Raw genomic sequence first — 24,852 nt, 5'->3', positions numbered from 1 at the left:
TGGAGCTGGGACGGGAGCGGATAGAATATTTATTTGCTAAATTCAAAGGTGGCAAAAGTACTCAGACTCTTACATATATTAAATTTGACCTGTTTTGACCTTTGATAGCAACACCCTAAAAGATTTGCCCCGGATCAAATTTTAGCTTTGTCCACTTTGATGGCTAAGCTAATTAGCTGGCTGGCTAAAGGCCATTTTGGATGGGCAGAAGAGTTGCTAAATTTACCGTCAAACCAGGAAAAAGGTAACAAATGTGTCCTTGGCAGTGCTTAACGTCCATATCAACCCCACTATTAAGCAAATGGATTCTTTGTTAGGGATAATAATCATTGTGTAGAATGAATCAAATAAGAGGAACTTCTTTGATGAAAAACGATATGATGAAGCTGCCTGGGTGTGAATGGAAGCTTTTACTCACCCGATGATACTGACATACGTTGCAAAATTCCAGTGAAAGTGCAAGACGTCTTCAGACTTTTTTTGTGGGCGGCCTCTGAGTGACGGCATTTTTCCCCGATACAATGCCGCAATTGCCTTTCAAAATCCAAATTGGTTACAGATAACTTTCATTCTATTGGCTGCTAATAGATGACGTCACTTCGGTGTGACACGCTTTCAAACGTCCTTATTCCGGTTAATATCCAACGAAATCTACTTAAAATCACATTTAAAATCATTCCCAAAGGCTCGCGCATTAAATTAATTACCAAAGACTAAAACGGAGGACATTGTTGCTATAATTATAGTTTGTTAGTTTTCGTTTTTTTTAAAGCATTTTCGTTTTTATTTTATTTTGCTAACCAAATAGTTTTTTGAATGTTCGTTTTTTACTTCACTAAAATAACCTCCACACACACAAATAAATGTAAATGTGAAATGAAAAAGGCAAGCTAGTTGTCAAAAGACAAAAAGGTGGAAAAAAACAAAAGAAGTAACATTTAATAGTGAATGAATGTAATCAAGCACCATCAGTTGACATGCAGTGACTGGAAAAACAGCAAACACGACCCCCACCAAAACAAAACCAAAAACTTGACAGCATGTTGACCGTTTACAGCCATGCTGACAAATTTGTGAAGATCTACGAATCCTGTGATGGGTGGTGTTGAAGCAGGGGGAAAATCTAACTTGGAACACTGGGAAAGGCCTGGCACCCTTAACAGATTGTGGAATATACAACTTCTTTTATACAAATACACTGGAAGAAAAATGGATCAGAGCCAAAAGAGAAACAAAATTGATCCCAGAAAAGTCACTTGCAAAACACCCTCCTACAGATTTGGTGTCCCGTCGTCTCCGTTACGGCTCTGAAACTCCCTCCAAGCGTGACCAGACGGTGTCTCGCATCTCGTATATTATGGAAAATTCCAGACAGAGTGGAAGCGACCCAAGCTGAATGTTGGCGTAATGAAAAAAGCGGCACGCCAAAAAAATCGCGCTGAAGTTTCTGTCCGTCGTACCGCACTTGTTGCGTCTTAATGGGGTTACGATACATATACAAGCGAACGCCAAAGTGCCTTTAAAACACGGCACGTGAACGTCGGTGGAAAAATTCCCGTCGGGAGAGTCCTCAAGTGGAAAAACGTCCTAAGGAAAAATACTTGCTATGCTGTAAAAAGCTAGATTAAAAAAATTGGACTTGAAGAAAAATGGAACAAGTCGCAAGCCTCCAGTGAGTTGTCTTTGAAAAGGCACAAGGCAGGATCCAAAACGCTTTCACACGTAAGCCCCCAAGGCGGCGTGAAACTCTGTGAGGCACTGGACCAGTTGCTGGAACTTGGGTCTCTCCTCGGGGTCCAGAGCCCAGCAGCACGCCATGACGGCGAACCTGCAACACAAAACACGGCAGGGCGGGGATGAAGACAGCAGCAGCAAAGGCGGGAGAATTTGGCCACACGCGACAGGAAGTGGCGTCGCCGGGTTTCATTTTGTGGCCTGAACAGTCGCCTCATCACCTTTTGTACTTCGCAGGAAATCTCTGCACGCCTCAACGACTTGCATTCGAGTCAAAACACACATAGAATGTCGGGAATAAAGCGGAAAGCCCACCAAAAAAACAAAACGTATTCTGGGGAAAATGCATTTTCTGGTCATTTTTACTTCCAAAGTTCCAATTATTGTATTATTGGTATAAGCACACAGCCCAAAAAAAACGTACAAAAAAAAAACACACACACCCACAAAAAGAAAAAGAAAAAATGTTATATGAAAAAAAATTCAATTTTCTGGTATTTTTTAACTCCAAAGTTCAAATTATTGTATTATTGGTACAAGCACACAACAAAAAACAAAACGTTTTCTAGAAAAATAGCATTTTCTGGTCAGTTTTTCCTCCAAAAATATAATTATTATATTATTGGTACAAGCGTACAAAAAACAAAAAACGTTTTCTGAAAAAAAGAAGAAGCATTTCTGGTCGTTTTTACCTCCAAGGTTAAAATTATTGTATTATTGGTACAAGCCTACAAAAAAAACAAAAAAAAAAAACACACACACACACACGCACACAAAAAAAATGTTTTCTGGAAAAATATATACCGCTTTTTCTGGTCATTTTTACAAAGAAAAAAAATCAAATGATTGTATTATTGTTACATACAATTCATCGGGGCAGTTGATTGGCTGCGCTATCCTGTAGCCGTCCTTCAGGTAGGCCGACATCTCAAAGGGGTCAATGTCGACGTACGGCGTCTGGCCAAGAGTCATCAGCTCCCACAGCGTCACGCCGAAAGCCCACTGTGCCGGCAAAATAAAAATGATTTGCGATTGAAATCACTTGTGGACATCCGTCGGGACAAACAATACATGGAAGTAATGCTGAAATCATTTTACATGCAGCATAAATTCCGTTTTGTTCGACAGGCTGTTAACAAGTGAATGAGCTCATGTGTTACTATTATCCAAAATGAGAACAATAAAGTTTTTTTTTTTTTTTTACTTTTGTAACTACATGTTTACAGCAATTCTATGACATATGAATAAAGTAATTTCCAAAGGTCCCACTTTCCCCCCACAGTAAACGAATGCGGTTGCTCCACAATGTTGTTTGCATTTCCAAGCGGCGATGCCAAACACCTGTTAGTGAACTCCTTGCAAGCTCTAATTGCCGTTACGAAAGCGCGAGAAGCGGCGCGTGTGAGGACACGCTGCTGAGTGATTCACCGCCGCCTACTACGTTTGGACGCCAGAGCAAAATCACCTTTTGTTACTCGACGCCGTCAACGGTGACTTTTCCGATACGCTGGCATCCTATTGGCAGGTTCGACGACGTCAATGAGGACTTATGATGTAAAGGAGCAACGTGTTCATTAACGGACGTCGAGAGCAAAGTGTTCCAGGCTCGCTATGAAAAAGAAGCCAGCGTATGGAGAATTGAAATGCGTCATGTTGTCTGTGTGTCATAGTGAGCGTCTTGTCGTCTGGACCCCCCCGCCCCCCCACCCCTGAAGCTCAGCTGTTAGCGAAATGGCAGGTCTCGGCGGACGGCTGTTTTGGGATCCGACAGGCGCCGAGGCTGTAAGAGGAATGCGTGGGGGTTCCTTTGAGTTGATTCGAGGACGTAGCTGTGAATTCCTGCACTTTGACCAAAATGGCCGCAATTTGTGGAAACTAAGATGGAACGGAGGTGGACAATTTAATACATGGGGATTAAGGGGGTGGAGTTGACCAAGTTGGATGAGTCGACTTTAAAGATAGGTCGACTAAAATGTTTTGCCTCGAAACTCCGCCTGAACCATGTTTGGGCCGTCCATGTTTCATACTGTTAGTGCACCATCTAGTGGCCAAATGGTGTTATTTGTCTTAGTTAAAAACGCTCACTGACTTAGTATTTAGTGTTTTTTTTTTATTCAAGGTTGAGTTTCCCCAAAATGCATGAAAGGAAGTTCTGAACGTCCTAAAAAGCACTTGGGCTGGAATTATTCCAAAATATAACCCGCCACTGGGTTTTAGGTGTTCATCACTTAACCACTAGAGGGCAGTCATGCACTAAACGTGCCCAGAAGAAGACAGGAACAGGAAGTTATTGACCTCATGTAGCTAACAGCTAGCTCTATTCTTGTTTACTCGTGGGATAATGTTGAAGCACTGTCTCTAAATGACTTTAAAGACACTATTGCATGGGTTATGTAGATATAATGATGTATGTGTGAACTCAATGGTTACCTTAAGTGGTAATCGCTACCGTGCTAATGCTAATCGCGATTGCTAACCGTTTAGCAGAAGCTAATTTTGTTAGTTTGAAATAAAGAAAGAGGAAAAAAGATAATCAATTATAACTAACTTTTTTATTTTATTTTTTTTTACAGGGGGGATTACTCAATTATTTGATGGAATAACTAACGGGATAATACATTTTTTAAAAGATTCAACAGTGACAGCACTAATGGGGATTCACTGTTGGCAACTTCATTAGTGAAAGGCAGTGCATGTCAGCAGGGAAATCGATGAGTGCAAACATGTGCTTACCACATCACTGGCACTGGAGAAGTCATTGTCGAGCAAGCTCTCCAACGCCATCCAGCGCACGGGCCGATTCTCGTTGTCCCCCAGGCAGTGGTAGTCCATGGGGAAGAGATCGCGGGCCAGGGCGTTGTCTGTGATCTTCACCTGCATGTTGTCATCGATGCTGTCGGGGAAAAAAGGGCAAAGCACGCTCAGGAGAGGTCATCTTTTTTTGGGTGGGCGGAGACAGAGGTCACTTACACGCAGTTCCTGGCGGCGAGGTCTTTGTGGATGACCTCGCGGCGGGCTAGGTAGCTCATTCCGCACGCGATCTGTATGGCCATGTAGACCAGGTCTTGCTGGGAGATGGCCTGGCAGGAAGCGAGGGGGGGACACAAAAAGTCAAACAGTGCTTGAGAACAGGAAGCACACGGTAGCGACTGACTGTGACTTGACGTGTCATGCTGACCTCATTTCCTTTTTAGGTATATTTATATTTAAAAAAAGAAGCCGAGTGGAACGAGTGCTTTGGAACAGGGGAGTCCTAACGACACCATTTCCAGTCTGCTAATTGTACAATTTTTAGTTAAGTAACTATAATGAAAAGTCCCCAACGATTATTTCCTTGGTCACAACTGATTTTTGGATGCTCACTTAAGATTTTTCCCTTAACTCTTTGACTGCCAAAAACGTTAAATAACGTTTAGTAAAATCCTATGGAGGGGTGCCAAAGACGTTAAAAGACGTTTGTTTCAAAACAGAGGTGAAACTAACCATTTTCTATTGTTGATTACTGAAAAACGGAATAAGGTAGAAACAAACTTTTTTTTCTGATGAAAGATGAGAGTCCAATCCTCATCTATCATTTGGTAGTATGTGTGTTTCCATAGTCCAAACACATCATTTTCTGTGGACCTTGCAAGATCAGTCAAAATGCTTAAATCGGCTGGCACCCACGGCATCCCTTTTCTGAAAACGTCTGGCAGTCAAAGAGTTAACAAATTTCACAAAACGCCGCTGAACTGTGACATTTTTTTTTTTTAACCTAACGATTCCTTTGCAAATGATTATTCTTTTATTTTTGGTCCAAAAGAGCTGTTCCGATGATTGGTCTTGACTTGGCGTGATGAAATGCGCTCATTTTTGCAATAAATCTTTCACGCCGTCAGAGCAGATGTCAATCCGGCAGGCAGAAGGCGGCTCGCCGGTTGTTTTGCGGTTGCAGCTGCTTTGACTGTCGATATATGGCACCCGATCAGGCCGCGTGAAGACAATCGGCCTTCTGTATGCCTCTCAAGCTGGCTCCGTCGATGCAGCATTTACAAGATGGAGCTTGCCGTCCTTATCAAAACTCCTTTCGCAGCCTTTGAGATAAAAGCCTGAAGAAATTTCATCATGAGGAGCCTTTTGGCACTGGCGGGAGAAGCGGCGTCGCTGTTGCAATGCGCGCTGCAGCTGTACATTTTTCAATATCGCTGATATGCGAGCTTCATTTTGACACACGAGCATGCTCGTTTTCTTTACAACCAAGACAATCCCGCACACTCATAGAATGATTTTCTCTTTCTAGTAATGTTCTTTTGTGGTCGACTTCAAACTGTGCATGCGACAATATTTATGTCCTTCGTCAATGTATGCGAGGCGCCTTCACCTGCGGGTTGTTGGCCTCGGCGAGCTTGCACTGGCGCAGGAACAGCTTCAAGTTGCCCCAAGCCATGAAGGGCAGCAGCACCATTGGCTTCTCGCCGTCCTCCGTGCACACGTGGCTGATGGGTAGCAGGTTTCTGGAAGGAGGAGGGCGACGTTGGGCGTAAAATAGACACTCGCTGGCCACTTTATTAGGTACGGAAGCTATGTTGGCAGGGATTTCTTCCAAAACACTGTTAAACGGAGGGCAAAGGGGAAGAGGAAACCTTGGCATCGTGTGGAGGAAAAGGTGTCGGCCGAAATGTGTCAAATTAAAGTTGACTCCTCCTGACAGTTTGAATGTGAACAATTAGGTCAGAAGTTGTCTGTTGACTTGTAATTTTAGTCTTCCCTTTCAAGCTCTTGAGAATTTGCATCAAAATGTCTGACCGGAAAAAAATGTCCGACTTCCTGTTCACTTTCAAGGACGGGTCTCTTTTTTTTTTTTTAAGTCTCGTTTTGATAAACACGTCCACCCAATTCAGTGTTTAGTTAAAAACGTGTCCAGGACAAATTTGTCACCTTTTAAGGCCAGGAATTTAGGGCCAAACGGTTGCTTTGAACCAAAAAGAACCAACTTCCGTCTCACTTTCAGTTACTGGACCTTAAGACGTTTCAGTTTGTCCTGTTATGGTAGACATATTTACCCAGTTTCATGTTGTTGGTGAAATCAGTGTTGGGGGGGGGGGGGGGGGGGGTAATATATAAATAAATAAATAAGCTCACCTGTGATGAAGACCACGAAGCTTGCAGCTTTCAGTCAACATCATGGTCACCTGGACCTCCGACGCGTGATCTGAAAAGAAGGTGGGACATAAAACAAACCTGAATATCGGTGCTTATGTAAAGGGACTTATCTCTTTTTTTTTTTTGTACATTCTGACATGATCATTCCACAAACTGTGTGCATCCATTTTTTTAGGGAGCAAAACAATTTATTTGTCAAGCTCTGCCGGTCTTGTTTTTTCCGGATCTCAGCAAAATAGTCCCGTTTCCAAGTAGACCTTGACATGTGGTCATTCCACAACGCTGTGAGCGTCCGTATTCATGTTCCCAGGGAGGTGAGCCAGTAATTTGTCCTCCTCTGTCTGCCTGTTTTTTTCTGGATCTTGCCAAAATACAGTCGGGTCCATAAATATTGTGACATCCACACAATTCTCATCTTCCTGCCTCTAACGACCAACAATGGATTTGACATGAGATGCGCTTCAACTGCAAAATGTCAGCTTCATTTTGAGGGTATTTATTCCAAAATCAAGTGAGCGGTAAAATAATTGTATAAGAGTTTGACCTGAAGCATTCTGCAGAAGAATTCCAAAGAGATTTCTAATGCAAAGCTGCGTAATGCTATGAAAATTGTGGTCCTGTCCCAATCATAGCTTCTAAAAAAGAAGGTTTTTATTAGTTTTTTTTTTTTTTTACATTTTGTTCAGTGGTTGCTTTGTAAAACGTAAAATAAGTGCTTTGGCACAATAAAGGCTGGGGGGAAAAACGGATTTACTGTATATGATCTGGTTAGCATTAGCAAGCGTGGCTACCTTTCACAGTCTTCACAAAGACTGGCCTTTCCTTGGCGGGGTCCTTTTCATCCACCAGAACGCCGTGGAAGATGCGGCCAAAGGTGCCTGTCCAAAAAAAGCAAAAAAAAACAACAACAACAACAAATCAGCGGCTTCTACTAGACCTCCAGAGAAGTTTAAATGTCACACCGAGCTAATCGGCGTGTCAGGCTACAGATTTAAAATGCTTTGTCACATTGGCTGGAACATGACTGATTTCGTCTGTGCTTTGAATGATGGCAGGAGAAGCCAAGCGAGCGCATTCATCATCAGCGTTGTCTAAACTGTCAGAGGAGCGAGCGCCCGAGGCGGGAACTTCAGTCAGGCGAGCAAAAGAGTGTGAACGTCAAGTTTAGAAAAACATCTGAGTCCCGAGGCGAGCCGGGCTCCAACAACAAGGTTAGTGTTTAACCGCCTCCCCCCTCCCACCTGCAGCGTGCGCGTCGGGCCTGTCCGGACCAGTTTGCAGGCCGCAAGACTTCAACTTTCACCGCAGTGTTGGTGTTCTTTTTATTCGCACACTCTCGTGATAGCGGCGGCACAACGTATGCTGCGATCGTCACGGCAGCGCGTTTTGCAAGTCTAGAAGATTTGAGCGGAATTGATCAACTGATCGGAAAAATATCAGCTATTGGATTTTGATGGAAGCACTCCCATTGAAAACAACAGAAAGATGACGAAACCAATTTGTTGTGTCAAATGGCAGCATACGCAACTGTCATGCATAGGGCTGCTCGATTGAAAATAAATTGAAAATAAATTGAAAATAAAAATCACAATTATTTATTACTCAAAAATTATTTATTTTTGGTACAAAACAAGAAAATGTTTAAGCATTTAGAAATATTAAGACCAATTTTTAAAAAAAAAAAAACAGAAACACTATAATTATGTAAGTTATTTTTGGACCAAACAGAATTTATAATAATATATATTTATTTATGTTGGCAAAAACTGGAAATTGAAGTGCAGCGTATACACTGTGCAGTAGGACAATCATTTATTTTTTGGGGTACAAAACAAGAAAATGTTAAAACACAAATAAAAAATATTAAGACAAATACAATTCTTTGAAACACTAATTATACATAATATAATTAAAAAAGGTGCAAATGTATACATTTAAACAACTCAAAAATTAGAACTAATCATCTTTTTTTTTCTCAATTATGCTGATTTTGTAATTGTGGCGTGTCATAATTGAAATTGCAATTGAATTTTTGGTTAATTGCACAGCCCGAGTCATGCAGATGTAAAAAAGAAAAAAAGAAAAGACATTAACTGTTTTCACTTTTAACAGGAATGGCACTAAATAGCTTCAAGCAAGCGTACAAAAACCCTCAACAGCTGATGACGAGTAGGTTCGACTGTATTCATTTCAAGTGCAGGATTTAGCGAAGTTGCCAGGCAGCCACCGCATTTCGTACGCTAGGAATTACGAGCTAACCTCCGTGTGAAGACATAGCAAGTTTATTCACGATGACTCGGACCAGTCAGGTAGGATTTATTAACAGTGCTTATCAAAGAACAGTAAGCTTTAAAAAATATTTACGCTCCGGCTGCGCGTTCCCAGACACAGGCTAGTGCGCCGTGTCAGCATTCGGGAATCGGAAGGACACTAAATCCCCCAAAGTGGGCCAAATTCCAGCAGACTGAAATACAGTCTCGCTCGCTCCATGACGAAGCCGAGCGGCCTCCCAAGCAGCCGGCCAAGACAATGCAGGCAAATTGCAAGGTTGACGTCCTTGCATGACGAGAAATCGCATTCTAGATTGTGAAGGCCATTTGAATTGGACTCATTTTTCAGCCCTAGAGTGAAAAATGGAAATTGCCATAATGTCATGCAATTTTAAGGAAAAATACAATAAAGCAATACTTGGCGTTATTGTGATATGAAATTACCTCTATCAAGATACAACATTTTGAGATCAGTAGTATCTATAGTATATCATTTGTATCATTTAATATCCTTACCCAATGAGAATCGATGAGAATTAAAAATGCACTTCTAATTGCAAAATTTTAACAAGTTTCCATCCCTATTAGGGGTGTGCCAAATAATCGATTCTGATAAGAATCCCGATTCTCATTTACTATGATTCAGAATCGATTTTAAATGTCCCAAAATCAATCTTATTGAAATTATTTTATACCGTCTTGCCCTCGTTTGTGCGTGCCTTTATTGGGAGCGCTGTTCATGTTGTACACGATTTTAGCCACTTAGGGGGCAGTGTGGTTTCACGTGTTCTAAAACAATGTTACGTTGTAGTCACAGAGAGTAGAAGGAAAGAGTCACGAACAAGTTATGCCAATAATAATAAGAATGTCAAGCGTTTTGTATGAATAGCCGTTCTTTTGAGTGATAAACTAGTAGATATAATGATTTTTTTCACATCTATAAATTGAAGCAGAAATCGTTGTCAATCAAATCATTTTGAATCAAAAATCATTCTCAATCGAATTGCAGACCCAAAAATGGGAATTGAATGGTGAGAATCCCTCCCCTACGAGTTATGTTGTTGTCTGAAGACGCAAACGTACCTTCGTGCAGGACGTCGCGCAGTGTGACCCTCTCTCGCGAAATGGCGATATCTTTGACTTTGGCCTTGGCCTCCATCAGGGTCACGCTCCTCAGGTCATTTTTCTCGATGCGGAGGGATGGGAAGCCTGCGAGGGAGGGAGGGAGGGAGCGAGCGAGGGGAGAGCAGATCCAAGTGTAAACACAAAAGCACGGGCTTCATCTATTTACTGGAAGAGTATCTGCTTTACATCACTTTGACAACATACGTGCCATTTCTCTTAATGCCCGCCCATTTGTCTCCATCTCCCCTTTTTTTTTGAACCATCATAGCTGTGTTAGTTGGAATGAAACTTTATGTCTTATTGTGTAATTTCCGACTTCAGCGCTTTCAATATTTCAATAGAATTATATCTTTTTGGTTTTATTCTTGCCACTCGTGGCCAGTTGAAACCCATGTAAACTAAAATGATATATATACAAACTTTTTTTTCTCTCTCTTCACTGGCAGTAATCCTCTTCTTTATATGCGAGTGCATACGAGCCCAATATGATCGCAAACCAGCTGAAAGGGTGGCAAAATTAAATAATGTCGGATGGTTAAAAATGAGTGACAAACCGATTTAATCGGCCGATATCAGCTCATTTAAAATCAGGAAAAAAAACTATTTATCCTCATGTTTGTGATTGTTGTAAAGTCGGTAAAGGACAAAATCCAACTAATGTAAAACTGTCAAATGTTCTGCTTGTAAATCAAATCTGTAATGTTGCAAGCGTTAAAGACCAGAAAAACAAGTTCTATATTTTTTAATGAATCAGTTGATTAATTGGTTACCTGAATTTTATTTTTGCCAAATATCAGAATCAGCATCATAAAATGCTGTCAGACGGGCTCTAGTTGAAACAACTCAACAGCCTAACCTCCCCCTCATGCGTCGTCCGAATAACATGTAGTGTACACAATGTAAACATGAGCCACTCACTGTACACACACGCGCACACACCATGTGTCGACTTAAGATGAGGGCGCGTAGAGCAAAACAAGCAGATATCATTACGAGGCAATCAATCATTTGGGTGTTTCGACGTTCTTGTTATGTGTTATGCGATCATGTGAAGGCACAGCGGTGGCATGCGGGTTGGGCAAGAGAGGCCTTGTGGGTCAATGCCGCCCCCTGGAGGGAAACTGAAGCAAAGCGGCGCATGTGATGACATGGCAGGGGTACAAGACGGCAGTCTGGTCACTTACTTTTGGTTTCGTGAGGGGGGGCGCCGCTATTTTGGAAGGAGGAGGCGGCGAGCTGGAGAATGGGTGCGGAACCGGGGTGGTTGTCTGATTAGAGGACAGGGAGGGAAAACGGGAGGGGAAGGATTCAATGGCGCGTTCACACAAATGATGAAGATGCTCACAAGCCACTTCATTAGGAACACCCAACACAATTGAACGGGATGCAACACAGGACAGCGTGACTAATCGAAGGATTTTTAGGCCTCTTAGTCATTTCAAACAGTATCTGACTACGGGTTGGTATCTTCTTGCTATAAGTTAGCTTTTTATCAATTTGAGATCATTCAAGAGATTAAATGACTTCATAGTATTTCCTATTGAGACATTGTGCAGGGATAGCCAATGAAGAGACTAGTGAGTGCTGAATAGATGTTTGTTATAAGCTCATACACACGAAAAGTCAGGCATAAAAGAGGTGGAAGGTGAACACAGCGTGAGATAAGCGTCGCAGCCACAAGAGGGCGACGATGACTTGGAAGACGTCCCCCCCTGCTTGTGTCATCGTGCGGTTGGAAACGTTCTGGAAGTGTCAAAGCCTGAAAGATGAATTTCCATCTTTCTGTAGCTATTCTTGTCCTTTCTAAAAAAAAAACAATCTTGACCGTGCAGTAGCTCTGCAATGATGTCAACATCATTAAAAGTTATACGGGGTGTTAGCAAAATAGCGTCACAGGTGCCAGATCCTGGAAGCTGGCTTTTACAAACTAAAAGCTAACAGAAATGTTGACACCATAAAACATTGAATGTCTGAATTGAAACAAGTGGCGACACAGAGTAGCCATCTCGTGACAGCAGTTGAGCATTCCTGCTCGCTAATCACATTTGGACAAGGGTGCAAATGGCGGAATGCCACAGCATGACAAAGTGTGTCATCGATTGCTGCTACGCTAGCACGCCCACTGTTAGCATTTTTGGCAATTATCATTAGAAATAGCAATGGAATGCTATCCATCCCGCCTTAGCGCTTTGTCTCCTCAGGTTGTGGTCTTGGTAGCATTTTAGCAATTCTCCTCTACCTGACTGAAAATCAGGACGTTGCTAGCTCGCCACATCTTAGCATGTTAGCAGTCACTCAATTTAGCCTGAACCCTCACATTTAAAGGGAACAGATGTTTCGACTTGAATTATGTCACGCGACATCATCATCTTGAAGGAATTGCAATTGCTACAACTTGGAAAGAAAATGACAAACTCTTACTGGACACGGGTGCAGCGTTGTTGGGCGTGTCGGCCCGCAGGTACTGCGTGGTCTGCGTGGAAGGCTGAGAAAGTCCCTGTGAGCTTCCGCTGTCGCTCACACTGGAAGAATGAAGAGGCGGAAATAAAGGTCATTAGAATCAGCGATATTCAATGACGTGGACGGACAAAACATGGACCAAAGGCAGCGACCTGTCCTCCATCTCCACTCTCTTCATGCTGTGCAGGTGCAGGATGGCCAGGATGATGGCCACCAGGAAGATGACGATGCAGCACACGCTCACGCTGATGTAGAAAACTTGGGTGGAGGTGGTGGGGGCCGTCACGCCGTCTACTGATGCAAGCAAAAGAAGAAGAAAATAAGAATGAGAATGGCAGAGCGGGCGGTACAACACGTCCGGCAGTCAAATGTTTCATACATATACATATACACATATATATATATATATATATATTTTTTTTTTTTGAAAATTCCACAAAGACAGATGCCACTTGTCACGTTGCTACTTAAAGCTTTAGAATGCCTGAGGTTGTTCAGGCCTGCTGGAGCAGAAGTAAGGCGACCCGCTAATGGTTCTGCTAATGGTACTAATGGCAACGTGCTCACAAAGGAGGCCAAACACCACATCAGATCGGTATCGACATGATTATGTCCAAAAAAAGAGACCATTCATTGGCATGGACTGTTCATAAACATGTATGGACGCGACTCATAGTTTTTAGGCAAAAAACAAACAAACAAATAAAACACCATATAATTGAAGTTGCCAAAAACGTCATCTTTAAGTTGGTATTATAACTTATACTCACATAGTACCACAGCAAAATCATTTTTCAAGCACTCATTTACAACACAGGGAAAAAGAAAAAGGTCATTTATGATGCTGTCATTGATTATAACTGTAAGATGCATCCCCTCCACCTTCTAATGATTCTTCAAAACTAATGATTATGGTTACATCATCTTCTCAATCTCTTTTCCAAAGGTCTTAGAGCCATGACTGAAGCAATAAATGCAACAATCAGGTGACTAAGCTCTGTCTGTATTCAAATGCGTCTGACCAGTTCCTTCTGCATTGCAGCTATCCATTTCTAACAAAACAAAACTATTTTTACTTATTGCCTAAAAAAAAAATCTTGAGGCAACATGACGCTGCATGGGTCCCATATAGTGAGGGAAGAGGTAGAGTATCTTCTCACAAGGTTCCAGACAGTTAATACATTTGTTCTCAAGCTATTTTCTCCACTTGTTAATAAAAAAAAAATCATTATAGTAATAATTAGAAATCGAAGAACCCTCACCCCAAATTGTGAATAATTGTACATAAGATATAGACAAAATTACTTATACTATCTTTAACACAAATTTTTATTTTTTATTTTTTTTTTCTACGAATAATCCATGTCTATTTGTGTGTGGCAACGCACAAGCTGGAGGGGGCATACTCACAGTCGGGCTGTTGAACCGTGTGAAGGGTGTGGTTGTTGAAAGGAAATGGAATCTTTGGGTCGGAATCTATTCATGCCCAAAAAAAAAAAAAGGGCCAACATTAGAGGTTACAGAGGAAACAGCCAAAGTGTTTTGACGTAATCAAGCAAACTGATTGACACAATATTTGCTAATAAACTTTGCCTGCGCAAGCCCCAAAAGATTTGACAAATTTCCCGGTTTACTTTTGTAGCACATTTTCCTCCTCTTGAAGTTGAGCACTGTGTAGTTGTTGGCGTGCAGCGTCACGTTGAGCTGCACCGTCACGACAGCCTCGCCGTCCACTTTGCCCGAACAGAAGAGGTCCACTCGGAAAACTGGTAAAAGCCAGCAAAAAACAAAACAAAAACAAAAAACACTATTTAGTAATGCCCATAAACTAAAATAGTAAATTAACTCATTCGCTGTCAGCCATTTTCACTGAAGCAACCCCCTTCACCCCCGGTTGTTTTACTGGATTTCGACTGATTTTGCAAGGCCCACAGAATTTTGTGTTCTATTGCTATAAAAAACATGGAACCGACCAAAAGAAAAAATTTTGCAAGGCAAAAAAAATATTTGTATCTGTTTCCGTTTTGCAGCAATTAGCATTAGAATATAGCGAAGTGGGGGAAACAGCTTGTTGCAACATGGCCCTGGTTGATCTCTTATACTCTGCTGCCACCTGCTGGCTGTTTGTGTAATAGCTACCATTGTTTCAAGCATTCTCTTCAGTTTAGAGGCTGCATCAAAGCCTTCTGTATGCTCTAGCATAAAAAAATAAAAAATAAAAATTGTATAAATACGTCTTTGGGAGCATGGTAATATTGAAATACAACGTATTTATACATTTTTGGGAGCAAATTAGTTAAAAGGGAAGTCAGTCAACCCCCCCCCCCCCCCCCAAACGTTTTTGGGGACAATATTATGTTCTATGCAGCCCCACTAGTCTAAATGCGCTATCCTGGTTAATATTGCGTTCGTGGAATATGAGTTCATGACATCACAGTTGCTCAGGTCTCAGGTAACAACCAATCACAGCTTAGCTTAAGAAAACTGGTAAGCTGTGGTCGGTTGTTACCTGAAACCCGAGCAACATTGATGCCATCTTCCGTCGACAGCAAGTGGCAAAATGGCCGCCCCCTGAGATGGATAAAAACAGCTGGATTTTGCTGCATATTCCACAAATGTAATATGAATCAGAATAGTGAGGTCACACATAACATATTATTGTCAAAAAAATTTTAAGGTAGACTTCCCCTTTAAGTACTGATATAGCGCTTGATCAATACGATCACAGTGGCCCAAACACTTAACAACAAGGAGTGAATGGAACAATCCAAGCAGAGGAACAGGAAGACGGTATTTTAAAGATACCGGAAGGAATGCGGGGAAGCTCCCCCTGGCTGGAAATGTTGCTCCGCGGTGCGTTCATGGCAACAGGATTCTCCACATGGAAACCTAAGCGGTAGTCCACCTGGGTATCGAGACGAAGTCAAGGTATAAATAAATGGCTTGTGATGATGCTGTGATGTTCACACAGCTGTTGGCGCCGGTTACCTTGGACTTGGAGTGCCAGGTGAAGTGAAGGCTGTTGGTCTCGCTGGGCACGGGCATCGTGAATGACATGGCGTTGTGGTTCACCAGGTCATCTCGGACGTAGTAAAGCTCTGCATCCAGACCTGAATGGGGGGAGCGCGTCAAGATAGACTTTAATGAGGAGTATTTGAGAAAAATGGCAAAAGGGGGAAGTTGAATAAGTGTCATAACTGGAGTTTCTAGTCAATTGTTGCAATTTTTTTTTTTAAAGGGAATTGACGGAAAATGCGCAAAACGGACATGCCATTTAGGCCCGTTTCCATCTGTTCTTCTTTTACGAATGTTGAGAGGGGACTCCGCCGCTCTAGGTGGCGCTATACACCATAGAGATGGGATCCACCAAGAACAACAGGAAGCAGCTGTGCCATGTCATCGTATGAGTTTGCTTTTGTAATTCTTGATCAACCGAAGCGTTTCTTTGCTGTTTTCCATCTAAAATTGCATTAATGTTGGCTTCTTCAAAGTTGCATCGTGCCGTTTAAAAAGGTAACATTGAAGCTTTTTCTACATCATGCATGCTCCACCAATGCCCAGATGAGTACAAAGAGCCCTGATTGTTTTACTCTGACTGCACCGATCAGCTTTTATCTTCTTTTTATAGTAGAGTGTGCGGACCCTGCGCACTCCACAGTTTCTTTGAGGAGGGGCGGAGTTTTTCTTACCTCATTTGAAGTCATGTCTTCCATTTTCAACTATCGCTTTAAGATCGTGCACGTACTCGCACGTGCACCATGAACGAGCCTGACACAGATGCTGCAGTTACACTTTGGGCCAGAGGTGGCAGTTGCGAGTAAAACTGCACAAAGATCCTTTAATTAATTGTAAAAAGATTTCTGTCAAAACGTGCAACGTTTATTTGCAAAACCTGTTTCGGTAGCCAAGTATAATCCCCCCCCGGAAGTGTAAAAACTTTTAGGTGAATTTTGGGCCCTTTTTTTCGAGTTTGTAGTATTTCCATTCAGTTTTATTTTCGCATTTCTTGAAAATTAGAATAAAAATGGGTAGATGGAACCCCCACTATAGTCAGATTTTAGAATCAATTTTGCTCCATGGGAAATACATGAAAATAAATTAATTCTATGGCACAATCATAAACTGCACAGAGTTAAAAATCAAAAGTTCTGGGAACCATGTATTTATAAAAAAAATAATAATAATAAAATAAAAAATAGTTACATTTTTACTTTGTTATTTCAGTATTCATACATTTTTTTTTTTTTTTTGTTTTGGGTGTGTGTGAGAAATTGTTTTTTCTGAAGCAAAGAGAGTGACTTTGGCTCAATAATTGTTAATTCGGCTTTGTTAAACACCCCCCAAAACTGTCAGTTTGTCATGAACAGACGGCAACAGCGGCGTACCACCCCCCCCACCCCCCACCCCCACCCCCCCAGCTAAATGGGAGCGCTGGCCCGAGCACATCTGCAAGCACTTGAAACCTCTCAGTGCCCAAAGTGAAGTTCAAAACATTCAAGAGCGGACGAGTTCCCAAAACAAGCGCAATTTGACCAAGGGGTTAAGAGAAGGCGTCACATAAGTCACCATGTCACAGACACGCCAACATCAGCGTGTGAAGCCTCACCGTGTTTATTTTGATAATGAGTCACCACAAAAAGAGGGGTGGGGGGGGGGGTTAAAGCTGTCCGTCCTGACTCATCTGGTTTAAAAGCAAGAATGTGCGCAACTGCCGGGAGCTCTGACCACTTTGTCACATTGACTCCATTAAAAACATGGCAGGCGTTTGCTGCCAGCTCAGGGAGCAGATGGGCGACATCTTAACGGGGGATCTACAAAGGAGGCGTGTGGGCGGCGGTGGCAGTGGGCGTGTTAACAGTCAAGCCTCCGGGGCTGATTTTTCCCACAACTTATGATCAGAGATCAAAGGATGGCACACGTGTTGCATTACTCGAATGGGTCGCGGTGACTCTTAAAGGAAAAGTGAGCGCAAACACACTTGAGACTTATTAAGAAACACTTTTTAAAGGTACTCCCCTTTGTGCCGGTTTTCATTCTGGCGCTGTCAAAAAAAAAAAAAAAAAAGGGAGATTATCATATAAAACCACTTGGAGGAAACCAAGAGTCTCTGGCTTGCACGGTTCTCCAAATAAGAGGTCGGTTGTGCTTGCTTCAAGATGTTTGGCATTCCCAGGTGAGGTTTACTGTAAAACTAACACAAAATAAGATTGTAGAATTCAACACTTCTAGTATGGAGTGTTAATTTCGTCAACGAAAACTAAACAAAAATAATTTCGTCAACACGCATTTTCCACCGTACTAAAACTAGACTAGACTGGGATAAAACCCTCATTAAAAAACAATAACTGGGACTAAATCAGTATGCATTTTCGTCGACTGATGAAAATGAAAAACTTTACTTAACAAAAAGTGGACTAAAATCTATGGACATTTTCATGAACAAAAACGAGACGAAAATGATATTTTGTCAAATCTTGTCTCTGCTAATCTGTCACTGACACAGTGACACGCCCCCTTTCAAATCTGCAGCGAGTGAGTGCAGCATGCACAAACACAGGGGACCGACAGGTGGAGGATTCGCGGTGAAAGGTAAAAAAAAAAAAAAAGAAGGAAAAAAAAAGAGTAAATTATAGTATAACGTAACTTTAATCCAACGGCTACAACGTTCCAACGAAAATGGTCATGTAACCGCTAACGCTGGCTAATTTACTAACTTGTAGCATGGAGCCAAAGTAGCCACTTGTTGATATACTGGAATTGTGTGTCAAGTTGTTTTGCATCAAAAAGATGAGAGAACATTTTATGTGAAATAGTTCATTTCCTGACAAAACAAATACAGGGGTAAAATGATTGTCCTGACTAAAACTAAATTGACAGTTTTTGTTGAATAAAACTAGATGAATAAAATGATGCTTCCTTGGACTAAAATAAAGACTAAAATGCTAGATTTATAGTCGACTAAATAAAAAAGGGGATGAAGTTGACGATGATAAAAACTAACAAGCATGATTGAAACTGGACTAAATGTTAACAATGTTCAGCCAAGTCTGCTATCTTGGTGACAACACATGTGAAACATCATACGCAAGCTAACAGAAATTAGCATCGATGCTACTACTGTCATTAAAAACCTTGAAATCACTTTAGTCAGTACATGAATGTTAACTGTTTGCGGTTTTTGACTTTTGAAAGAGAAACAGGTTCGTGTTTGTGCCAAAAATGAGCGCGATGACGTACCGTTCAGCACAACCGACAGCGAAAAGCGTAGCCGGCAACAGTTTGCGCTTTGTCGCTGTACTGAGGACATGTTGTGCTGGTGGCGGCGGATTCGTAAACAGCTGGAGCCAAACACACAATGAGCCGTCTAATGGGCCTCCTGTGAGAAAACGGCCCCGGTGCGGTGATAATTGCCTTTCTCTGGCTTGAACTCTGTGTGGCTCCCTTGTCTCGCCGTGAGGCCGCCGTGCCGTGCGCTTTGATAGCAATTAAAGCGGCGCAACCAGGCGTGCGAGAGTGACCGCTCCTCCACTTGTTGGCAGTATTTTAGCCCCCCAACCTGACGTCAACAAGAGCCTGCCACTTGTTCAAAAAACAACTCGCTCTTCAATTGAAGCTTTTGCTGGCAATTTTGACGGTGGGGCTAACGGCTAACCAAGATGCTAACAGGCTTGTTTGTCCAGTGGGGTTGAGCGTTTGGAATTCCAACGCGGCAGCGTGTTTATTTTGTTTTGAGTGATCACTTCCTTTGGGATCAACACATCACCTTTGCGGGACAGGAACCCGCCGCTCAAGTGCACTTGACCTCCGTAACGACTGGCAAACATCAATGCTATCATTTATTAGCGGTTTTATAATTACAGTGGCACCTTGAAATATGAGTGCACTGACTTGGAGATTTTCCAGTTGTGAGCTGTTGCTCGGTCGATTTTTAGGAGGGGACACACTCACTGACGCACCTTTATTGAACAGGACTATCAGCAAAAAAAAATAAAAAATGTTAATCCAACTGCTAACTAATGCCGTCTGATTTACTAGCTCATACCCACTTGTTGATATCCTGTAATTGTGCGTCAAGTTGTTTTTCATCAAAAAGATGAGAGAAAATTTTATGTGAAATAGTTTTAGATCCAAAAAGTTCAACATTATCTGCTGACCAAAAAATATACAGTGGTAAAATGATTGTTGATTAAAACTAGACAAATAAAATAATGTTTTCTTGGACTAAAATACAGAATAAAATGCTATAGTCGACTTAAAAACGGGATGAGGTTGACTAAGTATGATAAAAAAGTGTGATTGAAATTGGACTAAACTTAAAAATGGCGGATGAAATTAACACTGCTGAGCTGAAATACTTCCTGTTTTCATTCTTCTTTTCAAATTGATACTGTCAGTGTGTCGCCGTCTAGTGGCCATCAGTGGAATTACACACAATAAATAGGAAGCAGAACAAAATTAAGTACAAAAAAATATATATATATATCTTTGTTACAATATGTACCTCTTTGTAGGGCTGAATGAATGATCGTTTTCGGTTAAAAATCTTAAACTCAGACAATGCAATTTTTCATCATTTCCAATTCATTTTCCCACTTCAGATCACATAATTGTAGTCCGTGTAAACCACAACAAAAGCGCCTTCATAAAGCAAATATGCCATGGATCAGATTGCACGTTGAAAGCGAGAAGGCAAAAGGTGGCAGCGCGCAGATGCCGAGATCCGGGTAGCATCTAACAAAGACCCCCTTGTAGCCCACACTTGTCCCTTTACCTCCCCCAAGCCACGAACCTCCAGGAGATAACGGAGCAGCAACAATTGCTTTTGACGCAACAGGATGGGAGAAGTCGTCAAACGTCACACACCAGTCTCAGTATCGCGCACGCCATCCCTCGCATTTTAATATCAAGTCCACATAAAGATGTGGGTAGCGTGTTAGCACAGGATGCTAACCGTGCCTGTATTTTGTCATTGGACCTCGGGGCCAAAACTTGAAAGGCATTTCCACAAATAGCAACTTTTCAAAGCCGCAAAGTGACGTTTTCTTTGACTTCAAAAGGGAGCATACATCAGCCGCCTGCTTTTATTCAATGAGGGCCCCGGGGCCGATGAAGGCAGAAATCCCAGCCAGGCCGTCTGCTTCCATGCCGTCGTAATAAGCACCTCACTGATGCTTGTTTGGAGGGGAGGGGCCTCGTTTGCTCCACAAATAAACAAACATCGGACAGTTTGCTGAAGAAATGTTCTAGTTGGGAGAATAATTTCACCGAGCAAGAAGAGGTCGTCTATTTTTAGGCGTTACGGACGCTTTGTGAGGCCATGTGTAAAGGAATAAATATTTTTGAATATCTGATTTAGTTGAGTTAAGTCTCTGGGAGGGTACACATCCACACCTCCAAAACATTTCAAATGATTAATTTATAGTTTTATACAGTATGTAATATATTTTAAATACAATTCATTTTAATATATATATTTTTTAATTTGTACATTTTTCCAAATACATTTGCATTATAAATTGTGTCATTTTTGTCGTATGTTAGTCTTCTTTTGTAATATTAGATAACTAAAAAATATATATTATTTTATAAAGTTTTGTATTGGCTTTGAAATAATTTAATTAATTGTCAATATTTAATGTTTTCCCAATATATTTTTACTTCATCTATTTGAATAATTTTTGTCGCACTCTTATGTATTATTTTCCAATATTTGATATTGCTGTATTTTTTTGTCTCGAAGTTCTCTATTTTTCCAAATAGTTTTGCATTTTGTTGCTTACATGTTGCGTTTTTGCATGTCTTTGTATTATTTTGTAACATTTTTGAGTTTTCAAATTATTATTTTTATTCTGTTACGCTACTATTTTCTTAAACGTTATAGAATATTATATTATAGAATATTATATTATAGAATACATTTTTTAATATAATATAATATAATATAATATAATATTATATATATATATATATATATATATATATATATATATATATATATATATATATATTAGTTTCTGCAGTTTTTCTACTATTATTATTTTTTTTCATTCCATTTATTTCCTGCAATATGCGTGTAGATTAGGTCAAATATTTGCATGGCTATTTATACTGTAAATTTTGATGTCCATCCGCGGGAAAAAAAACAACCCTCTGTTGCAGGATGATATATAAATTATGAAGGTCAGCAAGGAATTATAACTACAAAATATACACAGTCATAGAGGACGAAAATGCAACCCACTGGACATCTTATGCATTCCAACTTTCTTTTTTTTTACGGCACAATCATCACATGCAAAAGTGATCAGGGACGATGGCCGCTCTTCATCGTGACGCAAGACGCAGTGTGCACATTTCAGTTGGGCCCAAATGTTGTTTTTTTTGCAGCCCACCGGAGAAAAGTGTCATTTGGTAAAGTTATCAGAGGAACATTTCCATCTGTTGTCCCGGCGGGACTTGATGCTGAACTTCTTTTCTCAAGTATCACACAGTATTACTATTGTGATGGCCAATTCAAGGACATTTAAAAAGGGAGGACCAATGAAAAAAAAAAAAAAAACACCCCGCAGTTGAAGGGGGCAGTAGCTAATTCAAATGAAACAGGACGCCCCCACAAAATGGGCTGATCTTATTGTGTCTCTAAAAAGAGGGAGAAAACGTTCTACAATTGTTGTTCCTCAGGTGACGAAAACTAATAGGACTTTTTCTTCTTGATAAAATTCAAATCCAAACTCTCAGTAATCCCACTGAAGCCAAACATAGTTTCACAGTTTTTGTGTCATATTTTTATGCACTCCTGGAAGGATTCTTGCGGGATTCTCCGCAGCCTCTTGATTTAGTCCAATTTTTAAAAACGGGTTCCTTTGAGTTTGGAAAGGCAGAAGCAAAAAAACGGGGCGGGGGTTGCTCCAGCACGACAAAGTTCTTCTTAGCCAGGAACTGTCAGATGCTCAGGATAGTGTGAGCAGGTGCATTTTCATGGTAAAGCAGCAACAACTATCACCTCTTCTCGCGGACTGAACAAAGCAAACGGCGCTGGATGGTTTTGTAGGCGTGCAAATCCATCGTCTGGCCCACATTAAATCGGAAAACTAGTTTTTAGTTCATCTTTTGTGGCACCAGTGTTTTTTTGTGACACACAAAAAAAGTTTGATTGTTTTCCAATCCAAAGTAAAGAAAAAAAGTGCTTGTAAATGTCTTATTTCGAGAGAAAAAAACAAAAACACAGTCTGCTTTCATGGCGGACAACAGAAATCTGAGTATACTTACTGTAGAGAATCTGATTAATCGACAATATAATAAACGGATAAATTAAAACAACCATTGGTTGCAGCCCGAATATAGTTATACACTATTCTCCATCTAATATTTCTGTATTTTTTTTTGCATTGTTTTCTAATATGTGCTATACAGTACTTAACATTTTTCTTCTAATACTGCATTTATTTATGTTTGAGTTGTTTTCAATTCTTGTTCTTACAATGATTTGCCTCTAGTTTTCCTAATGTGTCTAATATGTTGTTTGTCTCTTTAGTAGATAGACGTGTTTATTGATAACAAGAAAAAATATGTTTAACACTGACTTTCAATCCTTTTGAACCCAAGTGCATGACAACAAAACAAGTTTTCTTACCGAGTAATCTGTTGAGCTCGTCCACACTCATGTAAATGTTGACGCTGCGGTTGTTGCCGCCGTTGTCGTTGTCGAGCCCCGAAACTGGAACGCCGAGACCGAGGGCCCCTTCCAGCAACAGCAGCAGCAGCAGCCCGAGGAAGAAGCCCTCGAGCGGCCGCCAACGCACCACCAAGTGCGGCCATCGCCGGCGCTCGGACGGGCCGCCGGAGCCGAGCAGCGGCAGCGACCCCAACATGGCAGCGGTCGTCTGGCTCGCGAGTTGTCGACAGCCTTCCCGGGTCTCCTTCTTCTCATCCGTAGGTGAACTTCCGAATCCCGGGGGGCGACATTCCTCGCCACTCTTCGCCGCCTCGCTCGTTCCCCCCGGCGGGCCTGTTTTTGTCCTCGACTCGCTAGCCGAGGCGGGCTAATTTAGCCGAGGCGAGCTAATTTGGCTAACTTTTCAGTCGGGCTGCGGGTTCCAAGTTGGGAGATTTACGACTTTCCCACCCGCCGCACATAACAATTAACTACTAAAACAAACACATTGTGCCTCCGCCGTTGGCCAAAGTGAAGAAAAGTGTTCGGAATTTGGGTTAAGATATCCATCTTTCTCCCTCCATGGTCATCCCGTACCGATTCTTCTTTTCCCACCGCCAGTAGCTCACTTTTTACTGGGAGAGCGCGCAGGGAGTCGCGGGGACGCGCAGTGTCCAAATGCCGCCTTTACGTGCTGTGGTAAATAGGAAGACTATCGAGGAAGACTTGAGATAACGCCACTTTGACGCATTAAGCATGGCCTCACACGTTTGTAAATATTAATTGTGGTTCAAGTGCTATGCATATAGAGAGCAAAATATCCTTCCGACACCATAATATTCTATTGAGACATTAAAAAAAAAGTCGATATGCTGTTGGCAATATAGCTGTCTGCAAAAATTCCGATGTTGTCAAAGGCATCGTTCAATTTAAACGTCGTCTAATACTGTGGTAAACACAATACATTTGTTGAAGAACATTAGACTTGTAAAATTACTAATATTTTCCTTTAAAAAAAATACATATAATCACTCATAAGATAAGCAATTTTTTTCTGGTACATACAAGTTTTCTCAAATACTGTAGTAGATTTTACTTGGAGCGCTGCCCTTACCTGAACATCTGAAAGTACTGTGAATGTATTTATATTAACTGTGGTTTCAGTGACACCTTTTTACAAAAATGGTAAGAAGACATAATCTGATATGCAAAGGCACCATTCAGTCTAAATGCAAAAAAAAAAATCGAATTTTGTTACAAAAAAACAAGCAACTTTCTATAAATAAATTTAAAAAAGCTAGATATTGATTAAAAAAAATAGAAGGAAAGTTTGGAAAACTTTATTGAAAACATTATTTCATCGCAAAACTACAATTTTTTCCCCCCAAAACTGTCCAAAACGTTCTCATAACTATAAAACTACACTACAAAGAAATATTCACTATTATACTTGAATAAAAAATAATG

The 24,852-nt window shown here is 41.1% G+C and overlaps 1 protein-coding gene across 3 annotated transcripts; it reads right to left on the bottom strand.

The window, feature by feature from the left end:
* Positions 1-913: 913 nt before the first annotated feature.
* Positions 914-24,045, bottom strand: ryk (receptor like tyrosine kinase). 3 transcript variants are annotated; one of them, XM_077583644.1, is made up of 16 exons: positions 23,365-24,045; positions 15,720-15,841; positions 15,537-15,636; positions 14,366-14,497; positions 14,142-14,207; positions 12,884-13,025; positions 12,693-12,793; positions 11,456-11,539; positions 10,230-10,355; positions 7,668-7,754; positions 6,856-6,925; positions 6,095-6,227; positions 4,705-4,814; positions 4,468-4,627; positions 2,600-2,736; positions 914-1,828 (listed from the first exon to the last, which is right to left on the bottom strand). In XM_077583644.1, exons 1-16 carry the CDS (start codon positions 23,600-23,602, stop codon positions 1,717-1,719), a joined length of 1,920 nt encoding a protein of 639 aa, XP_077439770.1. In that variant the 5' UTR covers positions 23,603-24,045; the 3' UTR covers positions 914-1,716. The 3 variants fall into 3 exon arrangements, with proteins under 3 accessions (XP_077439770.1, XP_077439771.1, XP_077439772.1); XM_077583645.1 differs by having other exon boundaries at positions 12,884-13,022; XM_077583646.1 differs by lacking the exon at positions 11,456-11,539.
* Positions 24,046-24,852: the final 807 nt, after the last annotated feature.

Source organism: Vanacampus margaritifer, chromosome 13 (genome assembly GCF_051991255.1).
Source record: "Vanacampus margaritifer isolate UIUO_Vmar chromosome 13, RoL_Vmar_1.0, whole genome shotgun sequence".
Classification (NCBI taxonomy): domain Eukaryota; kingdom Metazoa; phylum Chordata; class Actinopteri; order Syngnathiformes; family Syngnathidae; genus Vanacampus; species Vanacampus margaritifer.
The sequence above is the reverse complement of the archived record's forward strand: the minus strand, read 5'-3'. Positions and strand labels throughout refer to the sequence as shown.

What these genes read in the sequence shown, in the direction of transcription:
- ryk (XM_077583644.1), bottom strand. Translation starts at nt 23,602, where the DNA reads ATGTTGGGGTCGCTGCCGCTGCTCGGCTCCGGCGGCCCGTCCGAGCGC. An exon ending in CTTTGTGAAGACTGTGAAAG is followed by an intron (nt 6,926 to 7,667) that starts GTAGCCACGCTT and finishes CCTTCTTTTCAG; the next exon opens with ATCACGCGTCGGAGGTCCAG. An exon ending in TCTCCAGTGCCAGTGATGTG is followed by an intron (nt 2,737 to 4,467) that starts GTAAGCACATGT and finishes TTGCCGGCACAG; the next exon opens with TGGGCTTTCGGCGTGACGCT.